At 42.2% G+C, this 22,433-nt stretch overlaps 1 protein-coding gene across 4 annotated transcripts in view; it reads left to right on the forward strand.

Annotated features, from left to right (window-relative positions):
- LOC146855927 (uncharacterized) overlaps window positions 1-22,433 on the forward strand; it is a 651,622-nt gene that overhangs the window by 415,349 nt on the left and 213,840 nt on the right. For all 4 annotated transcript variants that reach the window (XM_085653872.1, XM_085653873.1, XM_085653876.1 and 1 more), the window contains one exon: window positions 13,205-13,399. In XM_085653872.1, the coding sequence (XP_085509998.1) occupies window positions 13,205-13,399 (195 nt within the window). The remainder of the gene's footprint in view (window positions 1-13,204; window positions 13,400-22,433) is intronic.

Raw genomic sequence — 22,433 nt, forward strand, 5'->3', positions numbered from 1 at the left:
GCAACTCTGAAGAGTTGGAGCAAGAGGCGGTACGTGACATAGAAGAGGGTGAAGGTGCGGAGGTGGGGTGAGGAATAGGAATATTGCAGCTTTTCTGCTAATATTTGTGCTTCATACTTTCTCTTTTTACTTGCTTACCACCTCCCCGTTTGGGGTTCCTTTTTGATTAAATAAGTGAACCACATCTTTCCACTGCTTTATTTCAACTCCCCACCCCTTTTTTCTGTCACCATAAAACACACAGGAGAAAACCTGACAATATTAATTAGGTCATAACAGAGAAACTGAAACTGGGCGCACAACAAAGAACTAAATATATATATTTTTTTAATTCTCTTCACACAATTTCCTACACTTGGGTGTGGTGAAGGTTATCACGCCAAATCTCCATGAGGTTACCCTCATACTTACCACTCCTTTTCTCTATTGTTCTGCTCCCTCCTGCAGCCTCCTGGGGCCCCCTCCAGAGTATAGGAACGTCTAGAAGAAACCAAAGAAGAAGAAAAAGTGATGGAACTTCCACTTGTATAATTTAAGTCCTTATTTGGAATAAAGACACCCCAATATTTCAACAATACGGCCTCCTCGCTTCTGTTTCTACCAATCCCTCCCACAGTCACTAAATTATCTGAAAATGTGAATACTCAAGAGGAGATAGATACCCTTTTTTTAATATTCTGTTGTGGGTTTTTGAAGGTTCATTAAAGCCTTTGTTATTTGGTGGAAAATTCTTTCCTTTTTTGTTATTTTTTTTATCTTAAACAGTTAGCCTTTCTAAAGCAACTCTGCATCTGTTTCAACATGCATTGTAGTTAATTCAAACCATGTCTTATTGCATCCACATACTTCTGTTATGTACTACCTTTAATCAGACTGGCATCAGTGTGTGTCGATTTGCTTTGACAAGAGTAATATAAAATGAGTTACCATAGCATATGTAACTGAAACGCTTTCAATTCAAACTTACTGCTGCTTACCAAGGATGAATAGTACCTTGAACTGGTATTTAATTGCCTTTAAGTATCCAACAACCCCAGGAACAGTGACCAGAGTGGTGAAAAAACCTCCAACACAATGTTGCCCATGTCCTCATCTGTGTATGGATGTGGCCCTCGACATATGCACCGTCTTCTTAAACCAGCACACATTCTAATTTATCATATACCTTGCACACCACAAGGATATGGAGATAATAGGAGACTGGGTAATCAATGACTCATAAATAGAAGGGTTTACAGGCGTGGCTCCTCTGTAATTGCAGAGGGGAGTCGCCCCACTGCCAGCAGATGAAAAATAAAATAATAATAAAACAATGTTATTATCATTTTATTTATCACTGCCTGAACAGCCTGACTGAGCTGTGGAATATTGGGAGGGGCCAGGCTATGGCAGGGTGGATGAGGGGTGGGCACTTATGTGTGTGCATGTCAGGTTGGCCGGCTTTCTCAAGGCTGGCCAAACAGACCTGCACACTTATTTTTCTCCAACCCAGCTGTGTTGCACAGCGGGGTTGGAGAAAAGCCACAGGCTAGGAATAGCATGAGAGCAACATCTGGATTGCTTGTGAAGTCTGTGCTGTGGCCCATGGACTGCCGCAAGTAGAGTTGTAGAGGAGCACCGAGGCGGCTGGCAGAGGCTGGTTAGTCTTTATTTTTTATTATTTATTCCCCTAAAACCGCCCCTACTCTTTAGATTCGCGATGGCCACCACTGGGATTTATAATTTCATCATTTTCTTTAACTGAGTTGAGGCATGTGGGTCAGGCCCATTTATACAGTGTATTTATTGGCTTGACAGGATCTGATCCCCTCATTCATAGTAATACTTAGAACAAATGTTGCTCTCATTACTCAGTCTTGTTAAAGTACACATCAATCCCAAATAATAAATCCAAGAAAATCATTATCCTATTTGTCTTATAGGGCTGATATAGCTTTTCTAGTATATCATGGTTGATTGTATTAATGACCTGTAGGCTGAGAAAAAGGGGTCTCGCATTTCACTCATACAAAACCAGAGAAATTCAGCAGTTCTATTTACCTAAGCTAACTATAGCTTACGATCCCCAAAATGCACTGCTTATGATCTCACATATTACTACCCTCATTACATGGTCAGTGACATCACTCATGACATCTCAAATTACATCACTGGTGGCATCATCCGCAGAACCAGTCTCACACCCAGTTACACCCCATACAACATCTCATACACCCACTGCCACACAACCACTGAAAATTCCCATTTGTAGACGCATAAAAACAGTGACACACCTACTCACTGATCCATAGAGCACTAACACATCAACTTACCCATACAGCCATTAACACAATCACTAACGCACATATACAGCCACTCATGCGCCTACTCGCTGATCAATGTAGCTACTCACACATGCACATGCATATACTTATACACCCATGCTATTTTCATACTGAATCAGTCACCCATACAGATACTCACACATCTACTCACTCACCCATGCAGTTCACTCACATGTGCACAGTTACTCACACATCCACTCATATCTTCATGGATATTCTAACACATGTACTCACAAACCTATACAGTCACCGAGACAAGCACATACTCTCCCATAAACCTCTCACACTCACTCCCCATGAAGTCTCTCACACCCATTCACTCACACATGCAGCCACTCCTGCATAGAGCCACTTACACACTCATTCATGCACCCATACAGTCACTCATGTACCCTGTTACTGACCCATACAGACAATTGTATACCTGCTCAGTCACCCATTCAGCTATTCATTCACTCTCTCATTCACTATTTACAGTCACTGACACACCCACTCGCTCACCCATTGAAAAACTCACACAGCCACTCATTCATGTATACAGTCTCTCGCATACCCACTCACTCTTCTATACACCACTTACACACCTACTTACTCACCCATACAGGCACTCCCACAGCCACTTCCCTTAGTATATATGTTTAATACTTAGTAACTTGTTGAAAACACTCAGAATCCCTGGATGGTGTCATCAGTGATGTTATTTGAGATGTAATTAGTGATGTCATTTGAGATGCCATCAGTGATGTCATTTCAGATGTCATCAGTGATGTCATGAATGATGTCACTGACCATGTCATGAGTGATGTGATATGTAGGGTCACAAGTAGTGCATTGAGGGGCTGTAAGTCATAGTTAGCTCAGCTAACTATAACTGCTGAATTGCTCTAAGTGAAATGTGAGCCTAACTATAATATCCCTGTAACCTTTGTTTTTTTAGTGAATTTGTATTTTTTTAAATTCTATTTCCTAACCATAACGTCACTGTAACCTTTGTTTTTTTAGTGAATGAGAATTTATATATAGATATATATATCTCCACTTCAAATGCCTGCCACTGAATTTGGACAGACTCCAGCACGCTCAGGCTTGCTGGGAAAAATGGGTTTATTTGGCACACAAAACAACAGTGACGCATTTCAGTAGCAACAGCTACCTTCCTCAAACCAGTTGTGGTTGCCATTTTTTAGTTCCTTTATATACATGGTTCAGGGTTTTTTACACAAACTTAAAGTGACCGTGCATGAAAACATCAATTCATTTAAAGTGACTTCGCGCTCATTCTTAAAAGTGACTAGTGCATACCGCGGCTGCATTGTTCATCTTTCTCTCCCCTCATGATGATTTAAACATATTAACACACAAACTTATTCAGATTTTTGTCAATCATGGGCAAATGCCGTAATCAATTAAAAGGTCTTAAAACAGAATGTGCATAAGTTAATAACACTATTATATCCATGGTGGGTAAAAAATGAGTCAGCGTCTATAGTACACTAATAAAATCAACATAATTCTCACCTTTACCCATGCTAAAAACCTCATGTGAAAAAACATCTATGTATACTGTGTTTTGCATGGTATGGATCTTACAGGGAAGGAGAGTAGAGAAAATGACGAGCAAGGAGAAACAAGGTAATACTGACAAATGTGTTCATGACATGACTTCTTTAGATATCTAACCTTGTGATATAAAAACAATTTCGTAATACCCACAACATAGAGCCCTTGTAAAAACCTTATATACACTGTCTCATTATGTTGTCTACAGGTGGACATGCATATCCTCTTCTGTATTCAGGTCCATGGGGATCTTTGTGTTGAATCTTAAAATGTAACAAGATTCCAGTTGTCTTAAATACCTCTCCCTGTTCCCGCCCCTAGGTCTTATGGGTACTTGATCCAGATTAAAATGCTCTAGATTGCTGACATCACTGTTGTGTATTTGTTCACAATGTCGGGCAACAGGGTATGATTGATCTTTGTGCTTGATGGCCCGAATATGCTGTAAAATGCGGAGATGTGCTTTTAAAATCGTACTTCCTTTATACATTTTATGACAACTGCATCGTAAAACATGAACAACATACTCTCTTTTACAAATCAATGGTTTCAATATTCGCCACTCCCGGAAAATAGCAACGGTCTTTCTGTAATATTGACTCCATATTGACATGACTTACATTTATGGCAACGCCGAAAGCCTTTACTGCTACTCAGCCAACTCGATTGTACTTCCAAACCAGGCATGGTGTCAACTAGATCCTGTCTCATTGACCTGGCTATACGAAATGTTAGCAAAGGTCTTTTATTGATTGTAGGGCCGAAGATTGGATCACTGCATACAAGGTGCCAATGCTTTTGGAAAATACCTCGTATCTTCTGATGTTGATTGTTGAAACCTGTAATGAATCTTATGGGTTGCCTCTGATCTACATATCTCTTTTCTCGTTTGCTCCCCGAGAATAACAACTTATCTCTGTGGTTTTGGTAAGCCCTTATCTTGGCTCTGATTCCAACATAGCTTTATTATACCCTCGCCTAATGAACCTTTCCGTCAGTTCTTTTTGTGCCAATTGAAGCTGGTCAGGTTCACTACAATTTCTCCACATGCGAAGATTCTCCACATAGGGTATGCTGTTTTTCAGCTTTGGTGGATGGAAACTCCTGACATGGAGCACAGTGTTTCCAGCTGTGCTTTTTCTGAATGGTCTGGTTTGGAGAGTTCCTTCAGCCACATAGATACTCAGGTCGAGAAACTCCACCTCTTTTTCACTAATGAATGATGCAAAATGGAGATTGAGATCATTGTCATTGAGTTTCTCCACAAAATCCACGGCTGAGGTCCTGTCGCCGTGCCATAGAACGAACAAGTCGTCTATATAACGTGACCACAGGATCACATTGTTGGACATTTCTGCGGCAAGTCACATCTAGTGTGATCATGTTGTAATCTTCCTGCCATCTTAGATCGTATATCTTTTTTAAGAAATCTCCAGTGTCCTTTGTGTACGATTTTAACTTTTTCACTGGGACCTGGAGAAAATAATCCCAAAATTTTGAGGTATTTTCAAAAAGACACCCTATGGCCGATATAATCGGCTGGCCTGGAGGTGCTTCAATGTTTTTGTGCAAGTAGAGAACCGGTATAATCGGATTTTCTACTTTAAGGAATTTGAACACTACTTGCGTAATGAGGCCCACTGCCCTCCAGTGATTAAGATCTGAATGGAAACTAGTGGTTACCGATTGTAGGGTGTGCTTGTCAATTCTCTAGTAACATAGGTGATCATTGAGCTGGTTTAGTGCCACCTCCTGGTACATGGCAAGCGGCCAAAGGACAATGCCCCCCCCCCCCCTTTATCTGCCAGTCTTACCACTGTATCAGGACGGGATTGCAACTTTTTAACCAAACTCCAGTAGTTCCTTTTGGATTGGTCAGATTTTTCTTCTTCTCCCTCATAGTGTGTATAAAGATTCTTGAGGTCTTGTACTACTACATCAGTGAATGTGTCAATAGAATCTTTCGGTACCATAGGTAAAAAAATTGACCTAGGCTTGAATGGAGTAACCGGCCTACCATACACATATAGATCCTGTTGCCTAGCCAAGACATCATCCGTTATTTCAGTTACTTCATCCTAGATAAACTATCCAGGTCACGTAATAAAACCAAATCAGAAACTTCCAAACCATTATCACCTGTTGATGCTTTCTGCTGCACCAGTCCCGTTCTCTTGGTGTTAGAATAAAATTTGGGCAACCTCAATTTTCGTGTGAATCTGAAACAATCAATTATTTTTTGTACTTAGTCTATATTGTCCGATACACAAAAAGATAATCCACGTGAAAGAATTTTATTTTCCTCAGTATTTAATATCAGAACTGTTAGATTTATTACATTGCAATCAGGTCTGTCCAACATAATTTGGTCTTCTTCTGTGCTTCCTTGTTGGACACTTGCCCTTCCTGACCGCCGGTTCTTCCTCTGCCTCTTCCGCCTCTGCAATACACACTCTCCTGGCTTGCCCATGATCTCAGGTTTATGCTTCGGTCCCACCGTAAAAAACGGAGCTCATCTTCCACTGTGGGTATTTTGTCAGTTGGTTGTCTCCCCTCCTCATTATCTGTGTCTATTTCAGAACGTAATTCTGAACCAGTTTCTTCAGTGTTAGGCAATTTATTCACTTGCCCGCTTTGCGATAACTTCAATTAATCCCATCAAATCTCTTTGAAAACGTGAAAACTTGCCCACGCTGGTAATCCAGTTTATCTCGTCTGAATTTAGTGGCTTTTCTGTCCTTCATGACCTGTTCATACTTCTTGACTCTTTCACGCATTTCAGCATGCATCTTTTCAATTGCCTCTTGTTTCTGTAATCTCTTGAGTTCCTCGTTAAGGAGATCAATTTCATGCAGAAGCGCCTGCCGGTGTATGTCCACATATTTCACCAGGATATTCAACATCCGATTAGAGGAGTCCGTATTATTCTCCGGCCACTCCTTCAACATCTCTGGGTGCGGATTCTCGTAGGTGGGAACTTTTAATATTCGTAGCCCCCTCGGCACCCTACCCACTGCCAGGTACCGGGAGAGCGATCTACTTTCCCACCATTTTGAAGTCTTTTGTTTGGATAGCTTCTCCAATGTTTTAAATATCTCCTTCAATCCTTTCGGTGCTGTATTGCCTCCCGCTGCACCGGAGCTTCTTGGTTCCTCACTGTTATCGGCATCGCTGAAAAGCCTTTCAGCCTCTGACTCTCCCTCCCTGATCCAGTCCATGCTTTGCTTGCAACAGTGTTGCCAAACACCAGCCTATTCTTTGCAACCTGTTATGCAGCTCAATGCTGTTACTCTCCTTCACACTCCTCACGTTACTCAGGGGGGGGGGGGGGGCTCCGCATTGTGCAGTTCATGCAGTCCCTCCTCCTCCTCACTTTCCTTGATGCACCTGAACTAGAGGGCGCGCTGGAATTCGGGCTCAAATTCAACATCCACTTCAAATGCCTGCCACTGAATTTGGACAGGCTCCAATACGCTTGGTTCGCTGTAAAAAAAAGGGTTTATTTGGCACACAAAACAACGGAGACGCGTTTCAGTAGCAGCAGCTACCTTCCTCAAACCAGTTGTGGTTGCCATTTTTTAGTTTTTATATACATGATCCAGGGTTTTTTTTTTTAGACAACCTTAAAGTGACAGTGCATGAAAACATCAACTCATTTAAAGTAACTTTGTGCTCATTCTTAAAAGTGACTAGTGCATACCGCGGCTGGATTGTTAATCTTTCTCTCCCCTCATGATGATTTAAACACATTAACACACATCCATAAACTTATTCAGATTTTCGTCAATCATAGATATAGATATATATATAGATATAGATATATATAGATATATATATATATATATATATAGATATATATATATATATATATATATATATATATATATATCACTCCTCGCTTCTGTGACCTTCTAGCTGCTGGTTGGAGGCAGTTGGACCGTAATTATTTACTTTCTTGCTGCCCTTGAAGTCTTTGGTTTGGGATTCCGTGTTTTTTTTTTTTGTCACTTTCCACCATATGTTGTGGGTGGTGGCTTCTCAACTTATGTATTTCTTACTGTGGACTTACACAACTGCACCCTCTAGCATCCGGCTATGGACATACGTGCTGCTTCTCTTAAGCTGCGCCGATGTCACTCCTCCTGTTGGGCTGTACCTTAGATGTGGTACTCCGTGCACTTGGTGAGCTTCTTCCCCGCTCTTGCTGAGGAACGAAGGCTGGTTCTGCAGGGTTGCTGCTGTAGTCAAATGGCCTCTTCTCCTCCCAGTGGTAATGGCAGGTGGTCACCAGGAGGTGCGTGGTCTCCTCCGCTCACATCATGGCTTCAATACTTCGAAGCTTCAGTCCTGACTACGATGAGGGAAGCAGGGAGCTCCTCCCTCTACTGAAGGTACTTGGGTTGCATAGAGGAAAAAAGTGCAGATCTGTTCACCCACCACTTTGGAGAGTTGGTTGAGACCAGGAGCCTTCCAGTCTGCCTCATCTCTCCCACACAGACCTCCCTCTCTCGCCGGGTCCCTATGCACAAGCGCAGCGAGATCTCTTCCCATGTGCAGGAGTTCCAGGTTCTTGCCTATCCACGGGCTGCCTTCCAGGCATGTTTCTCCCACCTTGCAGGGCCTCACCAGAGGATATGCTCATGGTTTCTCCTCACAGTCACGGAGCTGTGCTTTCCGTGGGGCCGAAATGCCTTGCAGTGTCCCTCGGCAACCTGATCTGACCACATAATTGAGTCTGCTCTTATGTAGGACACCGTGGGGCTCACCCAGGGCCAAACTGGCCATAGCGGGCATTGGACGTTTGCGTGAGAGGCTGGAAGGGTGGGGGCCAGTTTTGGGGTGGCAGAGACTGGTTTTGTTACTGGGGGCCGGTTTTCGACCGATGCTGCTATATCGGCCCTAAGTAACAAAAGCAGCAGCGCTGGGAGCCAGTTTTGTTAAGCAGAAGTGCTTCATGCTTGCCTTCCCCTCCCTGTGCAACCTTCCAAGGGGTGGGGGCCGGCCAACAAAATTGCCAGGGCTGCTTTGGGTTCCAAGTCTGGACTTGGGCTCACCATCAGCTAGGGATTCCAGAGTGGGTCGTAAGGACGGTGTCTGTTCGCAGCGTGGACAACCATCCTCATCGCCAATGTACAGTCATGGGCCCTAGGTCTACATACTAAATAAACACAGACACCAGTGGTATGGGCGTAGAAATGGCCTAAGGCTCATGCGACTGAACCCTTTTATTACAAGGGTCACCTAACTGGTGACGCCTTTGATGGATGAGTATGGGTGGGTGCAGGGTTGGATTGGAATAAAAAATCGGCCTGGGCGCGCTAAATAAAAGTGGCCCATGTTTGCATATTGCGTTTCCGCAAAACACTGGTTCGGCAGAGTTTTATGGAAAGAAGGGGAAGGTGAGTCTCTGACAGAGGCATGTTTTCTTAAATTCATTTAGATTTTTTAAAAATGACCGGATTAGTTCACACTGATGAAACACACCTGCAAACAAGTGAGGCCACTTCTGCTCAGGCCCCCTGCCCCGCTCAATATGCATATTAATAGGCCGGGCCAGCGAGAGAAAGGGAGTGACACCTCTGCCCCGTTGATAAAAGGAAGGTAATGGACGCCCATCTCCCCAGGAAAGGCCATTCGGGCACCCACTGGGCCGCTGGTGGCATCCGACACCACAGACACCGCCAAATATGCCCCCCAGGTTTCCCAAAAAAGCAGCCCACAGCTGGAACTTGGATACCGGCCCCTCGGCCATTGCCCGCCTTACCAATCCGACACTGGGTTGGTGCAACCTGAAAGGAGGGGCTCCCTCGTTCGGTGTCCAGCGGACAAAACCGGTGGGCGGGTGAGGCTGTATTCAAAGCATGCTTCTTGTGTTTTTTCCTGCCTGGGAGAGGTGAAGTCACCTGTTAAGTAATTATTGGTGCGAGGGCGGGGGGGGGGGGGCAGAGGTAATGGCGTGCGCACATTTGCTGCACCGAGCACACCATGCCTGCTCTGTTTTTGACATACCGGTTCTGTATGTGATGTTGGGGGAAGCTTGGACTTCTGCTGCCATGCCGCATCTTTTATTTATGTTACAGAAACTGACTCTGCAACCTAATCTGCTTGCGGTGTTGCAATTTTCACTGCTGTTGCTCATGTTGTATCTGTTCTGTTGGTGACAAACTTACTCTGCTACTAAACAAGCTGGGCGTGTTCTGAGGGAGGAAGGCTTGCAATGTCGTGATGCTGTCTGCACTGTATGTGTTGTATGCAGGAGGGAAGTAGGCTACTGATTGTTTTCTGTCCTGTTCGAACATGTGAAGCTTTCAAGGGTACTGTTCTCCTGTGTTCGGAAAGGTGTGTGTGTGTGTCCTTGTGCATCCGTTTAAACTGCCACAGCCCACAGATTCCATATTCTGAGGCATGCTTGCATTGTTAGTGCCTGTGTTGTACCGCTCGTACGCCTTTAGGGCTCTTGATTTGCCGTTGCCAGTACAGTAGTAGTTGTGTGTGTAAAGAAGGCTTGCCCTGCTGTATGAAACGCTTGCCCTGTTGCACCCCATGTTGTGCTGCTTCTGTGTGCACCTCAGTAGTTTTACGAGTTTCTAAATATTAAAAACGCACTTTTGATGAAAAAACACGTTGTCTGGCACCACCTCGTGGTAAGGCCACCTAAGCGTGCTCGTTATTAATGATGATGGCAGTCTTGTAATTAAAAATATATAAACAAATATGAGCGGTCACAAGGTATACTGCTCCGTCTCCAACCTTCCCCCTCTTTTGACAGGCCGGACTTTAGCTGTTCCTGTAATTGAGTTTACTCAACTCCACTCTAAGCACATGTGAGGTCAGCAGCATTATATTAATAAAAGGGCCTGAACATAGTTAATTCTGCCCACTGAAAATAGCCACACCTCACCTACAGCTAGACCAGGTATAACCAAGTGAAGTAGAACCCCCAGTGTGCATAAAATGAAGCCCCCCACAGGGGTACACAAACCCTGTACCGCTGCAGCCCTACATCTAACCGAATCTCCTCAGTCATTACATGATTACAAGGCATCTCTCCATCTCCATGGCCATCTAGCTTCGAGCATGACTGGGCTCGCTGTGGACCAGGAAGTAACTGGACCTGGGGCTGCCTAGAAGGAACCAACCCCATTGAACTGTAAGTTTACCTATTGACAGGGCCCTCCTCTCTCCTCGCCCAGCACACGGCTGGATTCCTTGCATGTATTGTTTGTTGCATTAGAGGGGGTGAGTCTGGGCCTTGCATGAGCTAAAGTGGTCTTCCCGCCTCCACGAGCTGCTTGTGTGGTTCATTTACAAGTTAATGTACTGGCTCTGGTCAGTCTGGGTATATAAAGGAGGAAAAGGCAGAGCCAGCTGGAATGTCTTTCTAACATAGCTCTGACTCTATGGATTTGGAAGTAACAGGGGAACTAGCCAAGCATCTCAACTCATGCTAGGCCTGGACCAGTGCAAAAAGAAACCAACAAGATGTCAGCCCTCTCAAACCAACTTTAAGCCACAACAAGCTTGCATGGAGCCCATTCAGATATACGTCAATCTCCCAACCAGTTAGGCACCATTGTGGCCCCTGTGACAGGGTTGCAAAAGTGTCACTAGGACACTTGACCTGCTTCCAAGAATTCAGTTTCGGGCAAGGTTAGCGACTCTCAGAGCTATGCAAGCAAGCAAAACCACATTTATTAACTAAGAAAGGAAGTGGGGGCGAAGTCTAGGGAGGCAGAAAACATAAAATTCATATAGAGAAACTCAGGCAGTTATATGTGACATAACTCAGAATTATATTCTTCGTCACAATGAGCGTATAGCAACAAATTAGCCCCATAAAGAATTGTATATATAGTAAAGGGCGGAGTCTGGGACAGTGCAGAGTGACTCTGCTTAATCGTCTAAAGAAACAGACTGTTCTGACGTGTCTTCCTGCATTGTTCATTACAATTTCTACAGTGGCTCTGTTCACAGACTGAGATGTGGACAACTCCAGTGTGTCTTCCTGTATCCTGCATTCCACAGACAGTGCATCCCGACATTATCCTTCCTGTGCTCCTCATTCTTGACCCACTCGCGGTTCATGCTGAGCACTGTCCCGGGCTCTTGCTAAAGATGTAAGTACGCTGGCCACTTGCCGCAGTTCCCTCTACTAAACGCGCTTTGGATCACATGACCCTTCCCACTTCGACTATTGCCCTTTAGCAGGCCTTGGCAATATCTTCATTGGTGGAATTGATCCCATTGTACTCGCTTGGGGCACCAGTTGCCTTCCATTTTTTGGGACGACCCTAGGTTTCACCCCTTAACGACATCCTCTCAGGCATCGTATTGTAATGTCCTGATGATGATCCATGTATTACTATAGGATCGAAACGTTGTCTGCTTTGGAGAACTGACCCTTTACTGTATATAAAATTCTGTATAGGGCTGGTTTGTTGCTATATGCTCATTGTGAAGTCACATATAGGTGTCTGAGACTCTCTATATGATTTTTTTGGTCGCCCTTGACTCCGCCCACTGCTTGCTTTATTAGTTAATAACTGTGGTTTTATTTGCATTTATAGACGTTGTCATGCTGAAACTTATTGAATGTGCGGCTGTCAGCTGTAGGGAGCCTTGTTCCTTTAGAATACTATGTAACCCATGTCCCAATACATCCTTGGGCTTCCCTTGGTTTTTGTAGAATACTTTAATATAAAACATTTAGAACAATGCAAATCAAACAAAAATATTTAAATCTAAAAATAATGTAAACTAAAATACAATAGATTAATGAAAGATTAATGTGTGAAAGCTTAAAAATGGAGGATTCTTTTGAATACCATCCTAATTAGCTGAGGCGACTTCATAGAAATGTGTGCACCGAAGTAGTTTGGGGTGTGTGAGGGGAATCCACTTTCAATTTCCTGGAGTGATGCGTATTTTTCCATGGAAGACAAGTGTTCCTACAGCTTGATGCCATGACAAGTAACTGAAATTGGGATCCTGGAGTGACGACGTTAATATAGATTTAATAACGAAAAGGTTATTTGTACTAGAGGCCACAATGGTTCTTTCAAGTGAATGTGGAAATGGGGAGACTGAATGGGCACTGCTTAGAACCGCATTGTTTCCTATGCAGGAAATGCTATAAAGCATACCACTTTGTACTGGTAAGACAGTCTATTCTTGTGTGGATTGTGTTTGAAAATCGACATGGATCCGCGTTTTGTATAGTGACTTTCAAAGCACTAGTGAAATGCAAAACACAGTCTTTTCTCTACTCGAGTTCTCTTGGAAAACAACTGCTATGTAAATCTTCTCCTGACTTTTTTTAGGTCGGACGGCGACATCAACAAATCAAGATGGAGTCACATCCGCACAAGGCACCTCCAGAAGCAAGGGCTCCAACCTGGACACCACACAAAAGGCAGATGCCAAAAGGCCTGTAGCAGTCACAAATCCTCCTTTCACTGCTAAAAAAACTGGAAAACTGCTCCCACTCAGGACTCAACCAAAGGAACATTTTTGGGGTACACATTTTTAACATTTGAAATGTGATATAAAGTACACAATATTTTATTTGAGCTGTTTTACTTTCTCGCAGAGTTTGATAATGAAGTTTTTTTGATAACATTCCTAATGAGTATGGTCCTCTGTTTCAACATGTCAGGTGATGTATTTGATATTCACAGTTGAGACAGAGAAAAAGGATCTTGCCAATGAGAACTCTACATTTGTTGCATGTGTTTGAAGGAGCTGTCCTGCTTTGGAGGGGCCCTCAGTGCGAAGGGTACTGCCCAGGGGTTGTGCCATGAAGCTACAAAATTATTTTAATAATGGTTACAAATTCCTGGAAACATTCTACCATTTTTAAAAATAATAACCATAGAGGGTATCTGCCATGTGCTGTACCACCCTCCCCCTAGATCTCACCTGTCTGTACCCCGCTCTGAAACTATGCTGTTAGGGACTTTCCATTTATCCCAAACTCTCCCCAAATCCCACCTTGCTGTGTGGCTCCAGTGGTAATATATAGAGATACCTTTCTTCATTAAAGAAAGCCTCTGTACAAGAAGTATGTATATTTTCTCCACTAAAAACTGTACAACAATTTTGTCTCCTTATGCACAAAACTATTTTGTCAAGAGTCTTCATTCTATTTAGAATCAAAATGAAAAGCTTCCCCTTCAAAGCAAAGGCCTTATCAACTACTCTCTCAACTCGTTCTTTCAATTTCATTACATCTCTCCTTCTTCTACACTTTTTTTTAAACGTATCTCTAAATTTACAAGGCTGTAACTATGCAATCATTATAACATTTGTGCAGAACCTATGCAGACATCTAAACACCCACTTACAACCCATGCATTTATTGGAATACTGGTGTACACATGATGAAACACTCAGGCTCTACTTATGCACTCATCTAATTATGTAGAGAGTACCATTATAGTAAACCTATCACCCATATTGTCTAAAGACTACATATTCCTTAGTAAAACGTGTAAATACATGGGTGTGTGGTTGAATACATCAGTACTCCCTGGTTGATTGAATAAGTGCATAGGTTGTGCCTATGTGATTCCCTGAGGATACAAATAGTGCCTAGATGATTCCCTGGCTATGTCATAACTCCATGGGTCATTCCATATCTACATACTTACTGCCTGCATGTTTGCATGAGTATACCACTAGTATCTGGCTGTTTAGATGAGTGAATGAGTAGAACCTGAATGATTAGACAAGTGCGTGACTAATGCTTCAATAATTCAATACTTTCATTGATACTGCTGGGATGATTAAATGAGTGCAATTCTAGTGCCTGGATGATTGCAAGAATGCATACATCGTATATATAGCTGATTTATGTAGTGCATGGATAGTGCATACATGATTGTTTAAGCCCATGTATAGCACCTAACCTGTTGGATGAGTGGATGAATAGTGTTTTAGCGATTGGATGCTGCCGGTTTCTTTTTGGTTGAGGGAACAGGTAGTGCCTGCATGCTTAGATACCTACATGGGTAGTGCCTGGAGAATTGAATAAGTGAATCGATAGTGGCTGGCTAATTAGATGAGTGCATGACTAGTGTCTGAGTCACTGCATGATTCCATTGTTAAAGCTTGAGAGATTAGCTGAAAGTAAGTGTACTGTTGGAGTGATTGTATTAGTGCAAGCTTATTGCCTCAGTAATTAAATGACTGCGTCGGTACTGGATGAGTGATGGGTTTACTACAATGGTACTCTCTACGTAATATGAGTGCATGAGTAGAGCCTGAGTGTTTCATCAGTGCACGTGTGTGCCTCAGTATTTCAATGACTACATGGATTGTAAGTGGGTGTTTAGATGGCTGCATAGGTTCTGCGCAAATGTTATAATGATTGCCTAGTTATAGCCTTGTTAATTGCATAGGCCAATAGTTAGTATCGAGGGGATTAGATGTATGCATGGGTAGTGCCTCCATAGTTTAGTGACTACATAATTTCTGCCTGCCTGGTTGCAAGAGAACACGTGTAGTGTCTGGATAATTGAATGGCTTCATGCATAGTGAATGGCTGATTTGATGACTGCCTGAGTAGTGGCTGGGTGATTGCATGAGTGCCTGAATCCTGCCTGACTAACTTTGAAAGTACCTTCATTGCTGTTAGATACATAACACTTGTCACAATATCTCTGAATTGATTATCTCCTTCTGTCAATATCAAACTACCTGTTTTACTGTGTATATATGCTTTTCTTCTGAGCTATGTGTGAGTGAAATTTAGGTATCACATTTGATATATAATTGTATACATGGCTCTCTAGAAACCTACATTGCTTTGTTACTGAGCATGCACATGCATTCTAAAACAGTAAACATTTTGAAAATGTTCAAAGCACAAAATGTTTTGCGAATGGCATACATGCATCATTTCTCAAATACTTCTGCTTCTAAAACACATATTCAGCACATAACTCAAACAAAAGTTACACTTGAAATGAAGCTAGCGCAAGAACTCTAGAGGCATTCTGCGCTGTTAAACCTTCACAATTTTAAACAAACCAACAAACAAACACTACCCTCACCATCTACATGACATTTTCATCAGCCCTACTGAACATAGATCACCTTGTAAACAAATATGAGATTTCTTAATAGATTTACACCTTCAAGCCATCTTTCCATAAATATATACCTCTGCATCTTTAAGTAAACTCAAAAGTCCCTCCGTATGTATAGCTATGTGCAAGCACAAAAGCTATATCTCACCATCTAAGCACATGCGAAGCAGCCATATAAGTTAACAACCACATTGACAAACACTTCCCAATACATACCTAGCATATATTACTTCTTTATAATTCATATAAAGGCGGACAACGTGCTCTCATCTTTTAGTTTTTCACTACACTATTGCTGTTTAATAATGTTACTAAAAGGATTACAATTCTCAGATCACAAATAACAGATGTATCCATCTGCACATGATTTAGACATGTAAAACATTCTTAGACCCTCATTGCAACTTTCCACAAGACTATACTATTATTTTTCAAAAAAATACACAATGTAATAAGGAGGCACCAATTCATTTTTCTGTTAGTTCCCAAAACATTCACCACTAACCTCTTAAACACATACCGTCTAATAGATATACTTCATCTTATATATTTTTTCACATCACTGTGATACTCCTTTTAATCAAACTTCCATATACATCTTCACTTTTAATGTACATTTTTAAACTAATTACTAAGTTATATAGCTACCTGTGAATTGAGTTTGTAGAATATATTCTTGTTTTAGCTCTTTCTGGATAGTTTTCACACTGTTAAGATTTGTAAAATCTAAGCACGAGAATGGTACACCACTCACATACAAAACAACTCTAAAATGGCAACCTCTTCAACTTTCCACTCTCATCACAAGAAAGGCAGCAAATGGAATCTCATGTCTTTCATTTTAGACTATTGTATCTCCAGTTGTGAATGGTTAGCACCTTTCTCTTTCTTTCAAAATGAGGTTCCTGTCGGCGCGTCTTCGCGATGTTTTCCTAATCATCTCGGAAAAAAATGGGAGTTCAACCCTATATCTAGCTTAATATTTCTAAACTTTAAATACTACACAACAGTTTATTACATAGTCCTGAGTCCTTGCCATTACTTACATATTGTAATCACTCCTGAACTTTAAAAAAAATGTTCTGTCTCTTTAATACCCTTCCCCCAAATACACTCTTAGCTCAGTGTACCCAGCAACCCAGTGGAACCCGTACGTCACAAGTTCACAGCACATTCTAGAAGGAACATGATACTTCCAAATAAGATACAGCAGGTGTGCTTTATTCCACAGATTCAAAGATTCAAAAGCATATCCATATTACATTTCTATTCTTAAAACAACTGCCAATAAGACTTCTTGCTAAGGCATCCAACACACTACCTAGTTTTATTCACTTTAATGTTAACAGCATTCAATGAAATATATCTTTAAAAAAAAAAACACCTCCACGTTAACTGCTCCTAAGCTCCTCACCTCATGAGTGTGCACTGTGATGGCAATGATCTAGGCACACTGGGTAGGGCTGAAATTCCTAATGAAAGAAACCTATGCAGAACTGATGTCGCTTTTCACTCACTCTGTCTTAGTGTACTCTAATATATGCCAAAGACAGAAATGGAAGTGGTCAAATCATTTCTGTCCACAGCTTGACAAAGCCAGGAAACATGTTCATAAAACTGTTTCTGCATTCCTCAGAGACCGTTGCATGGGCTGTATATATAACAACAATCTGCGTTTTGACATGCATGGAATTTATAGAAATGATGGAGTGCACTTTACAGAGGAAGGCAACAGGGTGTTTCTAAGTAACCTGAAACTCTGCATCTAGTCTTATGTGTAGCTGCCATATACAAATAACCAACACTACGGCTCTTGTCAGAGCCACCCTAGTATCCGAAATATTATGAAGTTTTTTTCGAAAGGGTTTTTTTCTTCTTTCGTTTTTGAGGATCTTCGCGACAACGTCACATTCCCTGCGGATACGTTGCAAAAACAAAAGCAGACATTCAATGGCCACCAACATACCCAAAAATATGTAAAAAATATCCATTCTGAACATTGCACTACACATATTACTATATTCATACTTCTTTCAAAGCATGTTTAAACTCATGTTTTTGTTCTAAGTTTCTTTAATAAACCTTCTTTCAGACCTATTTCCAGTTTTCACGTTTTTTCGGGACGTCAAGATGATGTTAACCGCGACAATCGCACCTTTGCCATAAAGTCTAAAACACATATATCCACACATACTACAGTATTTTACACACTAGGGGTTTCTTACAGTACTCTCTAAAGTCAAGTTTTTCGAGAGAGTTTCTATAAAAACCATCTGCAAAACCTATTTTATTTTTACACTGTGACTCCGGAGACCGCGATGACGTCGGTAATCGCAATCCCCGTGGACATGTCGCTAAGACAGAGAACAAAAACAGACTTTTAATGGCCACCAATACACCAAAAAATATGTAAAAAAAAAATCCATTCTGAACATTGCCCTACACATATTACTATATACATACTTCTTTCAAAGCATGTTTACTAAGTTTCTTTAAAAACCATCTTTCAGACCTATTTCCTGTTTTTTGTGTTTTTTCAAGACATTACAATGACGTCATTAACTACGATGATTGCGCCTTTTACATAAAGTGAAAACACATATATGCACACACATTACAGTATTTTACACACTAGAGGTTTATTACTGTACACTTCAAACTCATGCTTTTCTAGTGTATTTCTAGAACAACCATCTCTAAAACCTATTTTCTGTTTTCGCGGTGAGGCCGGAGAGCTCGATCACGTTGGGAATCACAAACCCTGTGGTTACGTTGTGAAAGCAGAAAGCAAAAGCAGGAATTCAATAGCCACCACCACATTAAAAAATCATAACTATGGGCCAGATGCATGAACAATTCATTTTGCGAGTTCCTAATTGCGAATTATTGCGATTCGCAATTAGAAAATTGCAAAATGGAATGTATGAAAGTGTGTTTAACACTTTCTGCGATTCCTAGGGGATCGCAAATGACCTACCTCATGAATATTAATGAGGTAGGTCGCAATTTGCGACCCCATAGGAATCGAAAAATCATGGAGATGGTGGCCTGCTGGGGTCAGCAGACCAAGCAATCTTTTTTTTTTTTTGTAAAGCAGGCCGTTTTCCTTAAAGGAAAACGGGATGCTTTACAAAAGGGAACATGAAAACTTTTCCTTTCATTTTCTAAGAGCAGGCAGTGGTCTGTGGGACAAATGCCAGCTCTTAGAAAATGCATTTACAGACATTCACAAAGGGGAAGGCGTCCCTAGGGAACCCCTTCCCATTTGCGAATTGGTTACCACCTACTTGAAGTAGGTGGTAAAATGCTTATGTTCTGCGAATCGGCAGTTTGCGAAGGCAAAAAATGCTTGATGCATATGGCCCTAAATAATTAATTTAATCCATCACAGTACATAACTCACTATATAAATAACTCTATAAAAACATTTACTAATGTCTCAATATCTCTATGACAATGAATATTAATGATTCATTAATATATTTTTTTATATTTCCATCAATATTCGTAACGACATTGATAGTCGCGATGTCCCTGTGATGATACATGGGATGACGCGGACGTAAATATTGCGCGCCATTAAAAAAAAAATCAATTTTTGACACACCTTGTGTCACTAACACCATCATTTCTCAACCATGGGGTCAGAGTATCTCTACCTTGACCCCTTATGTGGCTTTTCACACAGATTTTCAGCCCTGTGAACCATTCCAGAGTGATAAAATGGCGGCCGCAACTTTCTGTTCAGGTTGCATCCAGCCAATCAGAGCATTCAAGTTGATGCGTGCATTCGCTATTCATCGCAAAACCTTTGAGAAATATCCACAGCCAGTGATATCACTATACTTTTAAACTTGCATCTCTCAACAACTACTGAACCAATTTACACCAAATAAGCAAAAGGCACTTCCTTGAACCAACATTTACCTCCTAGCTAAATTTGTTGTAAATCCGTTCAGCGGTTCGGGATGTAGAGGTTGCAAAGGTTCCTATGAGAATTAACATTACTAACGCAACCTTATTTCACGCCCCAAATTCTCAGTCCCCACTGCATGGTTCACCCCCAAAACTGACATAACTATAGTACCCACTGTGACACTTTTTGGGCAAAATATCAGGCAGATTGGTCAAACCAATCTAAAGTTATCGACAAGTCAAAAAATACTTTTCCTTTGGAAACTAGGTCCTAACTATAACTTCCTACTGGCGACCGCCATTAGTATATGGATGTGTGTGTATATATATATTATCTACTGGCAGTCGCCAGTAGATAGTTATAGTTAGGACCGTGTTTCCATAGGAAATCTCAAAATTCTATTTTGAATAACTTTGGCGCCGATTGACGAATCTTCGCGAAATTTTCAAAACTAATGGGGCGCTCCGCTCCGCTCCTACCCTGAAAGTCTCGGGGTGATTCGTCAAGCGGGGGCCGAGAAAAAGGGGGGGTCCCAAAACACGTTTTCCCCATGGATTTTTCCATAGGGACTTTAGTCGCAGCTAGTACAGCCCGAACGGCTGAACAGAATTACGTGAAATTTGGCAGAGAGGTAGCCATAAGGTCCATGAAGTGCCTTTTGCAGGTTTGGTGTAAATCTGTTCAGTATTTTCTGAGAAAATAGCATTTAAATCAATATATATCTATACGCGCGCAGCGTGCGCGCTGGGTGCGCGCACCTTGCCGTGCGCGAGCGCAATTCTGATTGGTTGGTAGATCTTAGTAAACATGCGAATCGGTCGAAACCAGGAAGTGTCGGCCGCCATTTTGTCTCTCGCACTCTGAGGGGGTGAAAAACTAATGTGGAGAACGTGAAAAGGGGGCAGCGTGGACACTTCCCGACCCCCTAGCCATGGTCAGGGGGTCCCAGAAGGACCCCCAAGGGCAAAAAAAAAAATTTTTTTTTTTCGAAAAATCGCCGAGTGCGCGCACCATCCAAACAGAAAAAAATCAGCGAAGTTCGCGCAGCGTGCGCACACTCCGCGATTTTGTGAAAAAAGAAAAAAGCATGGCACGAACTGCGTAAAGTGGGTGCGCGAAGCGCACCGAGTGCCCACCGTGCCCGCACGGCCTGAACTGCGTAAAGTGGGCACGCGGTGCGCGAAGCGCACCGCGTGCCCACTGTGCGCGCACGGTGCGTCTAGTGCAAACATGAGCATGTGCAAAATCTACTTTTGTTAAAAAGTTCTTTCCATTTTTACACACTCTAAAAAGGAAATTGATTGTTTCTAATTATTTCACACCCCACCTGAGAGACCTGCACTGGCTCCCCGTCAACAAGAGGATAACCTTCAAGCTCCTCACCCACGCACACAAAGCACTCCACAACACTGGACCAGCGAACCTCAACAGCCGACTCAGGTGCTACACCCCCACACGCCAGCTCTGCTCCGCCGACCACGCCCTCGCCCCTATCCCCCGCATCCGAAGAGTGACCGTCGGTGGCAGATCATTCTCCCACCTCGCCGCCAAGACCTGGAACACCCTCCCCATCCACCTACGACAGACCCAAGACCTACTGACCTTCAGAAGACTCCTCAAAATCTGGCTCTTCGAACAGTAGCAGCATTCCCCACCCCTAGCGCCTTGAGACCCTCACGGGTAAGTAGTGCGCTCTACAAATGCTCTGATTGATTGATTGATCTCTATTCCCACCTCGTCTGAAAGTCGGAATGGCATTGATGACAAAATACTTTAGGCAACTGAGGTAGTCGTTGTGTTCTGCTTTGAAATGGCGTGCCAACGGATTTGTGACATAGTTGTTTACTATGGCCCTTAGATGTTGGAGTGTTCTCACGTGTACCTGCAGCTTGGTACTTCCAACATGTCTCAAGCCGCAGGTACACATGAGCACTTACACAGCATATTCAGATCTGCAATTGAAGTTACCCTTAATGGCTATCTTCGTGGAGCTAAAAGGTGTCATATAGTGTGTAGTATTGACCTCCAAATTTGCAAGCCCTGCACGATGAGCATTTGAAAAAGCCTTTCGTGGGTTTGAGCCACGTAGTGTTCTGGCTTGTCTCTGGACTGCTTTTTACTAATTGAGATCTCATTGATGGTGCTCTTCTAAAGGTAAATGCGGGTAATACTGGTAGTCTAGGTGCCATAACTCCATCTGTAAGCACAATTGGCCTATTTTTCTTGACAATAGCCCTAATTTGCCTCTCTTGACTATTATACATAGTGATGAGTCTGGGTATGTTTTCATCTATACTAGTAGATGTTTCTTCTGTCGACAGGTCTTTGTCGGAGTCTAGTACCTTGATGACTTGTTGTAACAGGGACTCCCTCGTTCTGGTTTTGGCTTTGTTGGTGGCATCATTTAAAATCTTGTCAATATATCCTCTCTTTTTGAATCTTTCGCTAGCTTCATGCATATATCTATGAAAAAGTCTTTTGAAACCTTCTCGGTCAGGAAAAGACAAAGCTAACCCAGGTATGGCACAATTAATTTTTTTACGG

The sequence above is a fragment of the Triturus cristatus genome, chromosome 4_1 (genome assembly GCF_964204655.1).
Source record: "Triturus cristatus chromosome 4_1, aTriCri1.1, whole genome shotgun sequence".
Classification (NCBI taxonomy): domain Eukaryota; kingdom Metazoa; phylum Chordata; class Amphibia; order Caudata; family Salamandridae; genus Triturus; species Triturus cristatus.